At 38.0% G+C, this 17,868-nt stretch overlaps 1 protein-coding gene and 1 pseudogene across 1 annotated transcript in view; one reads left to right on the forward strand and one right to left on the reverse strand.

Moving 5' to 3' along the window:
• Positions 1-17,868, reverse strand: part of Map3k15 (mitogen-activated protein kinase kinase kinase 15) — a 108,192-nt gene that overhangs the window by 20,881 nt on the left and 69,443 nt on the right. The window contains exons 12-18 of the mRNA XM_013026501.1: positions 12,795-12,844; positions 12,131-12,226; positions 10,498-10,585; positions 7,290-7,423; positions 4,049-4,176; positions 3,518-3,648; positions 3,181-3,286 (exon numbers count right to left, since the gene is read on the reverse strand). Coding sequence (XP_012881955.1) covers positions 3,181-3,286; positions 3,518-3,648; positions 4,049-4,176; positions 7,290-7,423; positions 10,498-10,585; positions 12,131-12,226; positions 12,795-12,844 — 733 coding nt within the window. The remainder of the gene's footprint in view (positions 1-3,180; positions 3,287-3,517; positions 3,649-4,048; positions 4,177-7,289; positions 7,424-10,497; positions 10,586-12,130; positions 12,227-12,794; positions 12,845-17,868) is intronic.
• LOC105993247 lies at positions 7,574-8,173 on the forward strand (annotated as a pseudogene).

Consider the following 17,868-nt stretch of genomic DNA (forward strand, 5'->3'; position numbering starts at 1 on the left):
CTTGAGCCACAACGCCACTTCCGGCTTTTTTCTTTTTGCTTATGTGGTGCTGAGGAATCGAACCCAGGGCTTCAGGCATGCAAGGCAAGAGCTCTACCACTGAGCCACCTTCCCAGCCCTGATAGCAGTGATCTTAAGTGATCTTAAGAGCTCAGCCTCCTAAGTAGTTACCATTACAAGGCTTAAACCACCAGTGCCTGGCTCACACAAAGATTCTTATGTGAATAATCACATGTATACTATCCATATTAGGCTACTCAGCTAAAGAGAAACAAGGCCTGATACATACCATAGCATGGATGAGCCTTGAAAACATCACAGTAAGGGTTCATTTCCCTAACATCAACTTATCTGACCTTTTCTGCTTGACTCAGACATATACTAGATATTGCAAATAAGGGAAACCATGAGATACATATTCAAATGTTTTTTTCTTTCATGCGATTGTTTCTAACACATTTATAAGATTATTTCTTTGTTGCTTTATATGTCCCTCCCCCATGGTATAACCCCTGCTTTCACTGTATTTGATGTCGGTATAATTTGAGGAGGGGAAGGAGAAAAACAAATCGTTTAAATAGGGATACAGGTGGACCCATTGCAACAATGAGATGTACAAGTTGTTATGTTGAAAACGAACTTTACAACTTTGGTGCGGGGTGGGGGGGAGAGGGTTGGGTGGAGGGGTGGGAGGAGATGGGAAGGGATGGGAAGGGGAAACAAAGCAGGAGGCTACAATGCTTGATAAGAAATGTGCTCATTATCTTGCCCATGTAATTGTAACCCCCTGTACAGTATTTTCACAATAAAAAGAAAAAAGAAAAAAAAAGAAAACATCACACTAAGGAAAAGAAACTAGATGCAAAAAATACCCAAACCACAAAAGAATCCCTAAACACCACCCATGCCATATTGTAGCATTCACGTGTGTGTAATACTCAAAGCACACACAAATCTACCCACTTAGAAAGCTGATTAATAGTTGACTGAGGCGGGGTGGGAATAGGGATTGACTGTAATGGTAGCACGGGGATTTTGGGGGGGGTGTCAGAAATGTTCAAAAACTGCGTTGTACCAATGGCTGCATGATACAGTGAATTCATTAGAAACTACTGCGTTGTAGGTTACTTTTATGACATACAAGTTACACCTCAAGAAAGTTGTTAAAACTGCCACAAAAAGAACAAGAGGGCTGGAATGTGGCTCAGTGGGAGATCATCTGTTAGCATGCTTAAGGCCCTGGGTTTATCCCTAGCACAGCAAACAAACAAGTAAAAATTACACACACAAAAAAAACCACCTTGTTCTAGTCAGTTTAGCATGCCTATGGCAAAAGTCCTTCATAGGCACACTGGAGAAGAGGGATCTAGGCCAAGCAGTTGCCTGAAGCACTTGGCTGTCCTTTCAAAATACACACGGTCTCAGAAAATTTATGGAGCAAAGTTCCATGAGATCCACCTGACCCAGAGTTCTGTACCAACCAGCTCAGACTTCTCTCCAGAACTGCTCTGTTTTGAAAAGAGTAATTATATGCAGGGGAATTTCCTAATCAAAATGAGACACCCCTTCTTTATTATCCCCCAAACACCCTTGCATTACTTTACAAGCCAATTACATTACTCTTCAAGCCAATTACTTGGGAAACATGATATGTGATAATGAATTATACATGTGTTTTCTTTGTGATTTTTTTTCCTCCTCTGGGATGCTAATTATGAGATAAATTGTTGGGGGTTTTATGTTTTTGAAATAACTCCTTGTCATCTCAAGGCCCCTTTTTCTATGTATTGCCAAGCTAATTGGTGGCTTCCAAAGAGGAGAATGGATATAAGTCATTTTCAATTAGGGTTGTAAAATGCTGAGAGAAAAAAAGGACCAGTGCTCCATATAATTCCATATATACATATACAGATGTGTATATGTATATGTCTACCAGAAATGATAAAGCACACTCTTTCTGTGGGACAGTGTAATGAATTCCTGGTATGGGATCTTCCTATTTTGAGACACATGAACCTCCTTTTGTCCTATAACTAAAAAAGCAGTTTTGGTGAATTAAATTTCTCTGGTGATGGGGAGTGAGTACCCAATGGTTGACACACAAGAACTCTCTTGGTGAAGCAAAGTTCTTCAAACCTGAGACATTACTCACCAAAAAATAAGACTCAAACTGCAATCCTAGATACTCAAGAGGCTGAGATATGAAGATCATGGTTTGAAGCCAGCCTGGGCAGGAAACTCCATGAGATTCTTATCTCCGATTAACTACCAGAAAACTGTAAGTGGAGCTATGAATTAAAGTGGTAGAGTGCTATCCTTGAGCAGAAAAGCTCAGGGACAAGCCCCACCACTGACAATCAATCAATCAATCAATCAATCAATCAATAAGACCCAAGCTCTCTATATCTTTGGTCATTTTAAGACATAGAGAAAAGCCTTTTCTATAGCTTATTAGAGCTACTCGTTTATGAGCTATTACATAAGCCTATCAAGCAAGACCTTGGGAATCTTTATGTTTCTCCTTAAGAGACCATAAACTTTTGTCTATTAAAAAGTCAGTACTTCTTTCCAAGGATTAAAATTTTGGCTGCAGTTGCTTTTTATCTTTTCTTCCTTCCTTCCTTTCTTTTCTCTTTCTCTCCTTTCTCTCCTTCCTTCCTTCCTTAACTCCCCAACTCCCTTCCCCTCTTCCTTTCTTTTTCTTTCTCCTTCCTTCTTTCCCTCCTTCCTTCTTTCCTTCCTTCCTTTTTTCCTTCCTTCTTTCTTTCCTTCCTTCCTTCCTTCTTTCCTTCCCCTCTCTCTTTCTCTCTTTCCTCTCTCTCTCCTTCTTTCTCTCCCTCTCCCCCCCCTCTTTCTTTTTGGTGCTGGTCCTAGGGCTTTAACTCAGGACCTAGGCACTGTCCCTGAGCTTTTTTTTTACTCAAGTCCAGTGCTCTATCACTTGACCCACAACTCCATTGCCAGCTTTGTGGTGAATTTCCAATTTTGAAAAGATTTCTTGCACAGGTCGGCTTTAAACCACAATCCTCAGATCTCAGCTTCTGTGTAGCTAGGATGAGAGGCATGAACCACTGGCACCTGGCTGTATTTGCTTTTAAGTAACTTTTGAATGACTGCAGCTTAGGGCAGGAAGTTTAACTTTAACAGGGCTGTTGCACATCCTGCTTCTGCTCTGCTTACCCATAAAGGTCTCTGTGTATGTGTTCACTCCTGCAAGGCGTTTAGAGGTCCCAAAATCAGAGATCTTCACCACTCCACTATAGGTATTTACCAGAACATTATCACCCTGAGGAGAAAGAACAGTATCCAGTACTTAAAAGACAGATTTAAGCAAACTAACCCCATGCAGTTTGGAACCTTGAAAACCTGTCTCAAGGAAGTTGGGGCTTAGCCATTGAGGATGAGATGTCTTGTTAACCAGCTCCCTCTATGAACAAGGTGCTCAGCCCATATTGCATTGACAGCTCTTGTGACTAATGAGAAAAATGTCACCCGTGTAGCTTAGAAATACCAATACCTTTATGTCCCTGTGCACTATCTGGTTTTCATGGAGGTACTTCAGGCCTTCTAGGATCTGTTTGGTATAAAATTTGATAGTGGGCTCCTTCATGGGTCCCCATTTGGATCTTAAGAGAGCGGAAAGGCTTCCTGAAAAGGGACACAGTTAAAAAAAAAAAACAGTTCACCAGTATGACAAAGATTCAATTCTAAGAGTTCAGCAAAGTTTAAAGCAAGGTAATTTCTTTGTTTGTGCCTGTACTGGGGTTTGAACTCAGGGCCTTGGCACTGTCTCTTAGCCTTTTCACTCAAGGCTGATACTCTACCATTTGAGTCACAGCTCCACATCTGACTTTTTGGTGGTTAACTGGAGGTAAGAGTCACATGGACTTCCCTGTATATACTCGCTTTGAACCATGATCCCCAGACCCCAGCTGCCTGAGTAGCTAGAATACTGGCATAAGCCTGATAGGACAATTTTGATATCCATTTTATTTCCATGAGTCATTTTCAGAATGTGAGAGTAGAAGAGAGCAAATATTCTACTCACCTCCAGGTACCTGTTCCATAAATATCTTAATGTAGCCATTCTCTGAAACAGAGCCCAGGTACTGGACAATATTGCGGTGCTTGAGGTACTTGTGCAGGGCTATTTCTTCATGTAGAGGCTGAGAGTACCTATTGTGGGAAAAAATAAACCTGGAATCATCCGCTAAATCCTAGAGGCTCTAGAGCCTCAGAGTACTTTACCAGTACCCACTGTCCTTTTGGCTATATTTTCCAGAAATTCTTTCTCTTTTGGTTTTCATGAACCTATTCAACTGCCCATCTAAAAACCAGTGGACAAGCTGCTCATCCCTAATTTGAAAATTCAACATGCTCCAAATTCCAAAAGTTTTTGAGTGCCAATCCTGACACCAAAAGTAGAAATTCCACACTTGACTTTGGATGATGGGTTTCAGTCAAAATGCAGGCACGTCAAAGTATTGTATAAAATTATTTTCAGTCTATGTATATAAAATGTATATGAAACAAAAGTGAATTTTTATTAAGACTTGAGTCCCATCTCCAATACAATTAAATATATGCAAAACAATTCAAAATCTGGTACACTTGTAGTCCAAGGCATTACAGATAAGAAATATTTAACCTGTAATAATACAAGCCATGTAGAGATGCTGGGGTCCAAAGTACCTTGTGTTTCCAGGCACAGTAGAGAACCTGGTGTGTAGTTAAGGATTAGTGACTGACTTCTATTGCTACTATCTCTAGTGTTAGGGCCTGAACTCACTAACTGATTTTACTTCTCTTAGCAATGCCTCTTCTCCACCTTCCATGAAGTGGGGGTGTTCAAAAAATTTCTGTGCCCCATTGCCCTCTAGTCTTACCCCCTAGACTCAATCTAGAGCTAATGAAATGGCCACCCCTGATATCTGGACCTGTTAATTCATGCTCCATCCCTAAGGATTATTTCCTTTTCAAAAATGACACATTTCACAAATACCACTTCCATAAATTCTATACAAAAACCACATAGCTTAACATGACACAAAAGATCCTTCTAAATCGGGCCAGATGGCATCCTAATATAACCATTTCTATTATTTAATTGGTATTATCTATGGTAGAAGGAAAGTTCTTAATTTATCCAACTTTTTTATATTATATTTTTATTATCTTTAAGTATTTGTACAAAAATAGTACCAGCCAACATGTCCATTTATGAGTGCAATGCATTTTACCAGTACCATCCCTTTTATCATTCTCCCCAATCCTGTCCAACCCTACTCTTCTTAATTTACCTAGTTTCATAGGCTATACATTGAATATAATTCTCCCCCATCTTTATTTATTTTTGCCTCAAGAGCTGTCTACTACTCCATATCCTACATTCAAGCCATTAAAGGGATTTGTTCTTCTCTGAAAGTATTTTGTTTTTAAACAACTCTGTTCTTTCCTCAGGTAGGCCTCCTTATTTTCGCTGTCAAGTGTATTCCCATTCAACACTCAAACCAGTTTAAAGATGGCTTATTTTCTCAGACTTGCTGCAACTCACCCAGGAAAATTCTGTACTCCAAAAAACCTTGATGTACCCTTCTATTATGGCACTTGTCACTTTGACTCATAGATACCCAGAACCTTTGTTCCCTGCCACACTGGTAGCATCTTAGAATCTTAACAATATCCTAGTCACCTTTCAGTCCCTAGCACCAGCCAAGAATCTTGGGTGGAAGATGTCTAAACTTGGGAAAAATGATATCTAAAGTCCTTCTAGTCCTAAAATCCCAGGAACTGCTACAGGCAATTTTTTAATTGCTAGTGTTATCAAATGAAGGAGGCAGTACAGGTACAAGTCAGAAATTTCCCACATCTAGACAACTGCATCAACTTATCTATCACATGAATAGGAAGCAGATCACGAACTCAAGAGCCTGGCCTCTTAGTCTTGTTTCTGCATTCCCCTGAGAGAATTCATTTAATCTTTTTTCAGTTTTGGTTCTCATATTGATAACATAAAGAAAATGGACTAGTTCATATCTGGTCTTGTCTTATGATTACATAATCACAATATGCTTTTCCACTGCAGATGAATGAATGTATAAATGAATGGCCTTATAGTTGGTAGAAATCATCTGTAACCTATCTCTACCTCCTCAGTAATATCACTTAGAGACATGTGTGCATGTATCCATCAGTACCCAGTGCTGGAGGCAGCTCTAGAGCTGTGGCTCCCATTCCTATAGTCCAGGGATGATTATTTTCATGCTATGGCCATAACTGCATATGTGGTTTCTCTACAGAAAACATTCAACAGTAAACACTGACATACTGTTGTTTAGATTTAGATGGGATATAAGTTTTCCAAGAAGTGAACACTTAATAAAGTTTAAAAATGTTGAAGAAATAAATTAACAGTAATGATGGTTAAAAAAATAGCCCAAAATCCACAGGAAAGTTTGAAGAGCTGCATATTTTAAAAAAGAAAAAGTCTGTATTGGCAAACTATGACCTTTTTTTGTATTCACAATCTTTTATCTTGTTTTCTAAATTCTGAAGCTTTAACTAGATTTAATTTCTGTAATGACAATCCAAGTAAATTATAAGCATTTCGATTGTTATAATGTGACCAGGGTTAGGGTATGGCTCAGTAGTAGAGTACTTACCTAGCTTCTCAGTACTGAAGAAAAGCAAAGGTGCTCATCACACTTTTTAATATTTGCAAACAACTCAAATAAAATGTAAAACTTCAAACATAGTTGATGGGTAGAAATAGTTTTATTTTGTAATATAGTCCTCTGTAATACACAAATCTCTGTGAAATTGTTCTATTTTCATTAATCTATTTATAAGATACAGAAAACCAAAGTCCCATCATTATAACAGAATTTTTATAATGTTTTGTGACAATGTAAGGCCACCATATAATTCTGTGGGCGTAGTTTAAATATTTAAACACTCTGCATATTCAGTAGTGGACCTGGGATATAAGGTGTTGGATTGCCAAATGCAGAATTTGAAAGAGGACATTCCCACCCAGCCAGTGGCTCACACCTGTAATCCTAGATACTCAGGAGGCTGGGATCTGAGAATTGCGGTTCAAAGCCAGCCTGGGCAGGAAAGTCCAAGAGACTCTTATCTCCAATGAACCACCAGAAGACCAAAAGCGGCTCTGTGGCTCAAGTGGTAGAGCGCTCGCCTTGAGTTGAAGAGCTGAGGGACAGTGCTCAGGCCCAGAGTTCAAGCCCCACAGCCGATAAACAAAGAAAGAAAGAAAGACATTCCCAACTCACTTGATGATTTTCTCTGGGATTTCTTTGATGGCTATTCTCACTTGATTGCTCAGATCTCGGCCTGCATACACAATCCCATGAGTGCCTTTCCCCAAGACAATCCTCTCTCCATTTGCATCAAGGTCATACTCATACTAAAGAAAGGGGAGAAAAACAAAACGAGACATAACAGGATAAGAAAGTGTGCAACTGGTACTTGGAAAACCCTTGAAAGCAGTAGTACTAGGACAGTAGTACTAGGAAGTGTCTTCAAAGGTGAGAGCTGGCATTATGTACTGATCTGAATGAATTTCTTAACTTGGGTACTTCCTGAAGATGGCTAGTCTGGAATTGATGTCTGAACTATACTCACCAGGACAGAAATTGTTATCTTAGCTACCAGGGCAAGATAGTTGTTAGTGAGAAAGGTCAGCACATCCAGGAATTGACTACAGTAGTTGAGGTCTGGCTTCCTTGAAGGCTGAAAAGTCCTCAAGAGGACTTTATGTGTCATTGTCCAGGCAGAGTCTCTGCATTACAAACTCCTGGGAGGGCTTGCTACATGAGGGCCTGCTATGGTGTGCTGCAGTTCATTATGGAGGATGGGGCTAAAGGCTGTGAGGTTGTGGTCTCTGGGACACTCTAAGTCAAGAGGATTAAGTCCATGAAGTTTGTGGATGGTCTGATGATCCACAGTGGGGACTGTGTTAACTACTATGTTGAAAGTAGTATGGGCTATGTACTACTCAGACAGGGTATACTGCATATCAAAGTGAAAATCATGCTATCCTGGGACCCAAATGTTAAGACTGACCCTAAGAAGTCTCTGACTATGTGAGCACTGTGGAGCCCAAAGATGAGATCCTGCCAACCATTCTGTCTCAGAACAGTCCACCTCAGAATAAAAGACTGGGAAACCAGAACTCCCTGTCATGTCACAAGCACTCCCTATAGCTTAACCGGGTCTCCTTTGACAGCAATATCTTAGGCCTGGATGCCATTCCATAAAGACATTTTTTTTTTGCCAGTCTTAGGGCTTGAACTCAGAGACTGGGCACTGTGCTTAAGCTTCTTTTTGCTCAGGGATAGCATTCTACTGCTTAAGCCACAGTGCCACTTCTGTCTTTTTCTGTTTATGTGGTACTGAGGAATCAAACCCAGGGCTTCATGTGTGCTAGGCAAGCAATCTACCACTGAGCCACATTCCCAGCCCCCATAAAGACATTTAATAAAATCTTGCTGGGCACCAGTGGCTCATGCCTGTAATTCTAGCTACTCAGGAGGCTGAGATTTGAGGATCACCAGTCATACTGTGTAGGAAAGTCCATGAGACTCCAATTAATTACCAAAAAGTCAGAAATGGATCTGTGGCTCAAGTGATAGAGTGCTAGCTAGCCTTGAGAAAGAAAAAAATCAACTAAAGGACAGTGCCTAGGTCTGGAGTTCCAATACCAGCACACGCACGCGCACACGCACACACACACACACACACACACACAATCTTGTATAGTGACAAATATAGAAAAGTATAAAAGTTATCTCATAATTAAAAATTATAAACATATTTGAATGCCAAGAAAGTTACAATTAATAGGTTATATATTTTTCATTTAATAATGATTCTCATGCACTGATAGAGTGATCTTATGAAATAGAATTCAACACAGTAGTCTAGCTCACCTTTTGGAGAGTTTTTACCATCTAATTTCTGCAATTTAAAATTGTTTCTAAACATGTTAAGTACCCCCAAATGAGTGTCTTCCTGAATGGTCCTTTATCAGTTTGTTAGGAAACAGCCTCTTTTAGTAACCCGGGAAAGAAATGAAGGCCAGTAAGAGTTAAAATTATGTTAATATAGTGGATACATTCTAGGAAGTCTTTCTCTTTTTTTCAGTCATACAGATCTAACACATGATTGTAACAATGTGGATTTACAATTAATATTGCTATTTTCCCCAAATCTAGTATCAAAAGCTGTTACTAGTACATCTGGCTGTAATCCCAGCACTCAAAAAGCGGAGGCACAAGAGATCATTACTTCAAGGCCAGGCTGGGCTACATCACAAGACTATGTTTCATGAAAAAGAAAGAAAGCAATAAAGGAAAGAAGGAAGGAAGGAAGGAAGGAAGGAAGGAAGGAAGGAAGGAAGGAGAGAGGGAGAGAGGGAGGGAGGGAGGAGGGGAGGGAGGGAGGGAGGGAGGGAAGAAGGAATAGCGTGTAGTGGCTTTTGAATTGATTTTTCCTTATGATGAAACAAAGGTGACTGTAGATTGAGCAACACTTATTTAAAGCAGGAAGAGATTAATGTATATTTCTGTTGTTTCTCATGCTTCACTGTGTCTACTTATAGAAAGTAATTTATACACCCAACTCACTGTGTGTGTGTGTGTGTGTGTGTGTGTGTGTTTGCCCATCTACTTCAAGGTATGCTCATGAATATTAAGATTACTAAAGTGTCTCCATCACTGTCTGATTACTATCAATCAGCCTTCTTCATAAAGGACTTTTTTATCTTATACCTTTCTCTGTCGCTTTCAAAGTGTATCTCATGGTTCATTTCTACAACATATTTTGATTGTAAGGTAATGATTCTAGTACCTTCAATTATTAAAATTAATCCCTTGATGTTTTCTAAAGGAAATCTCAAGAAATTTATTTCTATGTCATTTAAAAGTATAATAAAGTCACATTAAATTGTAATCAATGAAAGAACTTGACAGTGGCAAATGTGAAAAATCATACAATATTTAAACATTCATGAAGTGGTTTGGTAACTATGGACAACAATTGTGTTGTCCTAAACAGCTAGTGATAATCAGACTTTCCTAAGAATTACTTAAAATTTGCTAACATTTACTATATGATATAAAAGTAGATATAACTAGAGTCTGCATCCAGCTGGCTAATTATTTCTCTTAGAGTCTCATAAATACTGCTAATTAGCTTAGAAAAAAAAACTTTATCATAGATGGTACACAAAAGGAAAATTTAGTCTGTTCCATGGCCAAATTTTTGTTAAATATTTTGAGAGGAAGCCAAGGTCATAAGCTATTTCTATGGAGGCACACTGAACTTAATCTCTGAGAGCAATGGCTGGTGACAGCTGTCTAGTTCAAAAGTAGTTTTAAAGATACTCAACAGAGATTTTAGACATAAAAATTGGGACATTTTCTTTAGTTAATAAAAAATGACAAAGAACTTTTCATTTCAGAGCCTTCTGTGACTCACCTCTAAGGTGTCTCCATCCGCCTCTCCCTCCAGCTCCATAGAGCTGCCCGTTCCATTGGTTAACATCTCTTTGACCAAAGAGCAAAACCTATGATAGTTAACATCACAAAGATGGTGTCCGTTAGGATGATTCTTGCTTTTGACTTTTAACTTAGCCTCATTTCATTAAATTGTACTTAAACCAAACTTTTATAACATGGAACAATCATTCCATTCCTTGATTTGATATGGTACTTTACCAATACTCACCTGAATCCTCTCTGTACAGTATTCCATGTTCTACCAACTGACTGGTCTATTGATTCCTAATCATCTCTTATAGTAATTCTTTTATTCTAATTCCCTCAACCTCTCAATATTTTTCAAAATTATTTTTTCCATTGGGGAAAGGATCTGAATAGACATTTCTTCACAGAAGATATATAAATGGCAAACACATGACAAGATGCTGAGATCTCACCTCATATCTATTAGGATGGCTATAATCAAAAGGACAGACTAACAAGTGTTGGCAAGAAGGGTAGAAAACCTGAAACATTCATACACTGCCAATGAGAAATAGTCTAGCAAAACAAAAAGTTAAACAAAAATTACCTTAAAACCTAGCATTTTGAAGAAAAAATCATGCATATTTCCTCACAAATACTTAATTGTAAATGTACACAGAAGCTAAACTCATAATAGCCCCAAAGTAGAAGCATCCCAAACTACCAACTGATGAAAAGATAAACAAATAATTGCATAATTACATGATGGAATAGTATTTAGCCACAAAAAGCAATGAAGTACTGATACATACTATATTATAGGTAAATCTTGAAAACACTATGCTAAGTAGAAGCTAGTCACAAAAGACCCCATACTATATAGTTCAATATATATGAAATGTCCAAAATAGGCAAATTCATAGAAAGTAGACCGATGTTTGCATAGGGCTGGTGTCATGAGAGAGGAGATTGGGAGAAAATGAGGGAGTCAATGCTAAAGGATACTAGGTTTCATTTAGGGGTAATTAAAATATTCCAAAATTAAAGCCAGGCGCTGTAATCCTCATGTCTGTAATCCTAGCTATTCAGGAGATTGAGCTCTGAGGATCACTGTTCAAAGACAGCACAGGCAGGGAATTCTGTGAGACTCTTTTCTACAATTAACTACCAGAAAACCAAAAGTGGCACTTTGGCTTTAAGCAAAAAAGCTCAAGGACAGCACCCAGGCCCTAAGTTCAAGCCCAATGACTGACAAAAAAATTCCAAAATTTGACTGAGGCGATAGTGGCAATACTCTCAGTATACTAAAAAATATTGTTACACACTTTTAATGATTATGAGGTATAAGGATCATATCCCAGGGGCTGGGAAGGTAGCTCAGTGGTAGAATGCTTGCCTTGCATGCATGATGCCCTGGGTTCAATTCCTCAGCACCACATAAGCAGAAAAAGCCGGAAGTGGCGCTGTGGCTCAAGTGGTAGGGTGCTAGCTCTGAGCTGAAGAGCTGAGGGACAGTGTCCAGGCCCAGAGTTCAGGCCCCATGACCGACAAAAAAAAAAAAGGATCATATCCCAAAGCTATACAAATAATTTTTCTGTAAGTTAAGATTTCAAATGTTACAAATATTTGAATCAGCTGTAACTCACCTTCTACACTGATCTTCAGTTGAAAAGTAGATTTGAAAGTCATCAGAATTATCATGGACATAAAGAAAGCAACACCGTTCATCAAACTTGGATATGCTATAAAATTTCAAAACATAATATGAATATGTATAAACTATAATACCAATTTGAATCATTTAGAAAATCTATTAACATATTTTCTATCATTTTACAAAGTATCAATTCATTAATCTTTTTTTTTAATGTGTGTATACCAGCACTGAGTCTTGAACTCAGGGCCTGGATACTGTCCTTAAACTTTTTGGCTCAAAGCTGGCACTCTGCCATCTGATTCACGATTCCACTTCCAGCTTTTTGGTGATTAATTGGAGATAAGAGCATCTCCTGAGTTTTTCTATTTGGGCTGGCTTCAAACTGTGATCCTCAGATCTCAGCCTTCTGAGTATCTAGGATTACAGTCATGACTCACCAGTGCTCAGTAAAAAAGTACTATTATAATGAGCCAAGAAGTTCTTACTAACCACACATAATGAACTTCAGATAGGGAGAAAACAAATGAAAGCAATTTATTTTAGGTTTTGTTAAAAATATGAATAACACCTCTTATGATTAAGTGAAAACATTAAAGTGCACAAATTATTATTATTTATATTAAAACAAATTATATCTTCCCTTGTGTTCTTACCTTATTCCCTTAATAGAAGGGGCTGTAAAATTCCATTCATGGATTTGTTTCTGCAAGTATCAAAGACAGAACTCAGTAGTCGAAGTTTTCTTAGTAAAAGATCATTTTTGGTTTTGTTCTACTGTCAATCTATTTTATTTTGAATAGCAGCTGAGGGTTAGAGCAATATATTTTCCATAACTTGGAACCCCGAATACGTTTTCTAATGTATTATAAAAACTAATTTGTATTTCTAATCCAGTTTAGAGCAAACAATATAAACATGAAATAAATAATAATCTGAAACAGAAATAATAAGAACACAATAAATACATAGTCTTTCATCTTCTGTCAACATAGTAGACAAACTCACCTAACTTGAACCAGCTTACCTAAGTTGAATGATTTGTAAAAATGTTTGGAACTAGACAAAGTGGCTCACACCTATAATCCCAGCAACTTGGCAGATAGAGATCAGGATGAGCAAGGCAAGCTTGGGGGAAAAGTTTGCAAGACTCCATTTCAACCAATAAAATCTGGGCATGGTAGCATACACCTGTCATTTCAGCTGTGGTGGGAAGAGTAAATAGGAGGACTATAGTCTAGGCAGGATGTGAGAATAAATGTGAGATCTTATTTGAAGAATAATTTAACAACAAAAATAAGCTGGGGTGTGGCTCAAGTGATAGAATACATGACTAGCAAGCATGAGGCCTTGAGTTCAAATCCTATCACTACAAAAAATGTTTGGAGAAGCAAGACTGTGGCAGCATTCAGCAGTCTTCATTTTGTTTTCTCCCTTGCAGTTAGATAGGGCTGACCAATGGGATGTGAACAGGAGTGATAGCTACCATCTTCAGGCTGGACCCATGAAAATTTTTATGGTAATCCTCTACCTTTTATTCCCCCAGCCACTGATAGATGGAATGGGACTCCCTGCCAATCTTCCAGATGATATGAGGCATAGACCAATTTCCAGTGTGTAACTATTGTGAACTGCTTGTTTTAGCAGTTGGCCTCCCGTAATTAAGCAAACAACTGGGGTTTCAATGTGTGTCATGAAGTACTTTTAAAAAACGATTCTGGGGGCGTCAGGGGGAGATGGGGAGAGATGGTATGGGGAAACAAAGGAGGAGGCAACAATGTTTGATAAGAAATGTACTCATTACCTTGCTCATGTAATTGTAACCCCTCTGTACAGTATTTTCACAATAAATAAAATAAAATAAAAGCAATTCTCTCCCTTTCCTATACCAAAATGCCACACCCTTAAATTTTGCACAAAGCTAAGCTTTAGAGAAAATGTCTAAAATCCAGTTTCAGATAATTTAAGGGGCCACAACAACAAAATATCATAACTACAGAAAATAATTGTTTGTGCTTGAACTCAAGGTCTGGGTGCTGTCTCTGAGCTTTATTTGTGCAAGGATAGCACTCTATCACTTGAGCCATACCTCCACTTCCCTGGCTTTTTGGCGGTTAAGTAGAGAAAAGGGTCTCACAGACTTTCCTGATTGGGCTAGCTTTGAATCTTGATCCTCAGATCTTAGACTCCTGAGTAGCCAAGATTACAGGTGTGATCCCTGGCACCTGGATTTTGATTGCTTTTTAACAATGCATTTCTCATGTTCTTTACATTTACTCTAGAAAAGACTGCAATGTGAGCCATTGACACCCAGCTTTGTAGAAAATAAATTTATGTTGGAAAGTACATTTGGTTGACCTGAATTTCCTTAAAACTGGTTATTGGGAGTATTTACATTATGGAAATCAGATAATTGAAAATTAGCCTGCAATGCAGGGAGTTAGTTGTTCAACATTTCACAGCATACTACTGTCTCCTTAGTTCCAATGAGTTCCTAAATCCTTGAAATAACTAAACCAGGAACATAATCTCATTTGCTAGTGATGTTACATGAAGTCGCACACATGTGGATATATATTCTTTCCACCATACATATATACCCCACCAGGGAAGAAAATGCAACCATATCGAAAAATGTCATTTCACTCTAGGCAAACTGCTTGTTCTTCACAATCTGCAGAATTTAAAAATTATAAACAAAAACAAATGTAAAGGATTCCTCCTAAAGTAAAAGCAATTTCTATTCCTCTCAGACATTTTCTCTGACAACAATAAGCACATGTGCAAAGCATTTCATCAGTCAAGAAAAACTATCATTTGTTATGTATGTAGTTCTTTTCCATTTCTTATCATAGACTATATATTAACAAATACAACTAGCACATAATTACCAATGGAAAATTCTATTAAGAGCCAGTAACCACAATAGAATTCAAATGAGGTGGGCCCTTTTGGTAAAATTTCATTAACTCAAAACCATCTTGCAAGCCAGGTGCTGGTGGCCTGAAATCTTAGCTACTGATGAGACAGAGGGAAAACGGCAGTTCAAGACCAGCCCAGGAAGGAAAGTTTGCAATACTCTAATTAAAATTAACCACCAAAACCAGGGCTGGAGGCATGGATCAAGTAGTAGAATGCTTGCCTAGAAATCATGAGGCCCTCAATTCACATACCAGTACTGAATAGCATTTAGTTTTTTCTGATACCTACTTGTCAAAATATGAGATTATGTTGCACAAATATTAATGAAATGGTAAGAATACAGAGTGACAGTGGCATCAATGGCACAAAGAAAATAAGTATGGTTGGTTTCTGGCACAGTAATTTTCAAACTGAGGACAAGGTGGTACATGGAAGGCTATGGATACAGACAAAAGGTGCAGGGTCTACTAATATTCTATTCCTTGACCTGAGGTATGATCATCTTGTCAAAATGCATTAAACTGTACATCGCTAATTTATATATTTTTCTGTGTGTATGTTATAGAGACTGAAATCCTTAAGACCAGAGTTATTTCAAATTACGTAGAGGTTTTCTTCAGAGTCTTCAATAATCCAGACTCTATATTGGCTGAGCATTTTTGAACTGAAAATACGAAATTCAACAGGCTTTGAAATCTGAAACTTTCTGAACACTAACTCTAAAAGACTTTTGGATTTGGGAGCATTTCAGACTTTCAGATTAGGGAGATTCAATCTGTACTTCAATAACAAGTTTTTAAAAAAATACTAAAATTAAAGAAAAAATAAACTGGGCCAATGGCTTATGCCTGTAATCTTAGCTACTCAGAATGCTGAGATCTGAGGATTGTGGTTCAAAGGCAGCCCAGGCAGGAAAATTCATGAGACTTTTACCTCCAAAACTACCAAAAACAGTAGAGGTGTGGCTCAAATGGTAGAGCGCTAGCCTTGAACAAAAAGCTGAGGAGTGTCCAGGCCCTCAGTTCAAGTCCCAGAACCAGCACAAAAATAAAATTAAAAATAAAAAGAAATGCACCTTTTTCAAATGTGATATAGCTATATGAAATCCATGTATATACTTCATTGTAGCCTGGTTTTCTCATGCATGCACTCAAACATTTAATGTACACCTTGCAAGAAAAAAATGCAAGCACATCATTGCAGCTCATCTTCACTAATGGCTGTTGACTCTACTTTGAGTGATAAGAAGAACTGCTCCAATGGTAAATATTGGACAAGGTTACTGGCCTTCACTTGAGATATTATCACTGTATCTGATAAGGTGTTTTTAATATGGATTTGAGTCTCTGTTTGTTCTATGATGTTGCATTTTATTTGCAAAGATAGTGCTTATTTTTTAGCTGATTAGAACATACTCATTCACACTATTACTTTCAGGAAGAAAAATAATCTTCCCTTGCCAAGTTAATGGCATAAGTCTTCTCATACTCCATGGAAACACATGCAAAGCAAGCAACTATCTACCACACGTGCCAAAGATGCTGTGTTTCTTTATTACTGCAAAATTTATGAAAGAGAAAAAACTGATGAAGTACTTTAGATAAAGAAGTAAAAATTGTTCCATTACTACAAGACATCAGACCCAGGCCAGATTTTTGACAATCTCTCCAATGAGTAATTACAAGCTCATGCCTCCTGTATAGTTGGTATAAGTACAAATTAGAATGGTATAAATATGATAGTAATGATGAAAGTTTTAAACAGAAGTGCCCTTGAATCAAGCAAGCCTATTTCTAGGAATCTCTGCTCCTACTGTGGCAGAGTAGAGCTGCTAGGATATGCTGGCAAGAGTGAAAAAAGTAAACTTTCATATGTATCAGTAAGGAAAAGGTGAAATAGTTGGGCATAGTAGTGCACACCTGTAATTACAGCACCCAGGAAGATGAAGCAGGAGGATCATAAATTTGAGGCCAGTCTGGGCTACACAGTGAGTTTGAAGCCAGTCTGGGCTATATAGTGTAACCCTGTTTCGAAAGAAAAAATATATAAGTTCATCTAGACCTGGAGATTGGGGTGTGGAATGGGATAAACTACCCATGATGTATGGAGAGTTAAAATATTTTCCAAAACAATCAATGCATGCTGTATGATAGCATTGTAATGTTAAATCACTGTGTATAAATGTATATATGATACATATATACATTAAACATACATAATTGAGTATAGAGAAAGGCTTCAGAGATAGCCAACATATCACTGGGGATGGGGATGAGAATGGAACATGGATAATGTTTGAGGAATATGAAGTAACTTTCTTTGAATATTTCCTACTTACTTCCTTATGGTTTAACTTCTGAAGAACAAAACTTCACTTTATATAATATGCATACATACACACACATACATACCACATATAGTTTCCTATATGTATCTCCATAGACACATACATATACAATACATACATAAAAATGAAGAAATCTCTTTCTTTTCACTTTTTTGTGCTGGTCCTAGGGCTTGAACTCAGAGCCTCGGTGCTATCCCTGAGCTTCATTTGCTCAAGGCTAGCTCTCCACCACTTGGGCCACAGTGCCACTTCTGGCTTTTTCTAAGTAGTTTATTTGAGATAAAAGCCTCACTGACTTTTGTGCCTAATTTTTAACCATAATCCTCAGATCTCAGCTTCCTGAATACCTAGGATTGCAGGCATAAACCACCAGCACCCAGCTTTTTCTTCTTTTTTGCATCTGTGATTCATTCAGAAGTTAATTAAGCATGGGTACCTTTCTTTCCAGTCTTACCATATAG

This window comes from Dipodomys ordii, unplaced genomic scaffold (assembly GCF_000151885.1).
Source record: "Dipodomys ordii isolate 6190 unplaced genomic scaffold, Dord_2.0 Scaffold94, whole genome shotgun sequence".
In the NCBI taxonomy this organism is placed as follows: Eukaryota; Metazoa; Chordata; class Mammalia; order Rodentia; family Heteromyidae; genus Dipodomys; species Dipodomys ordii.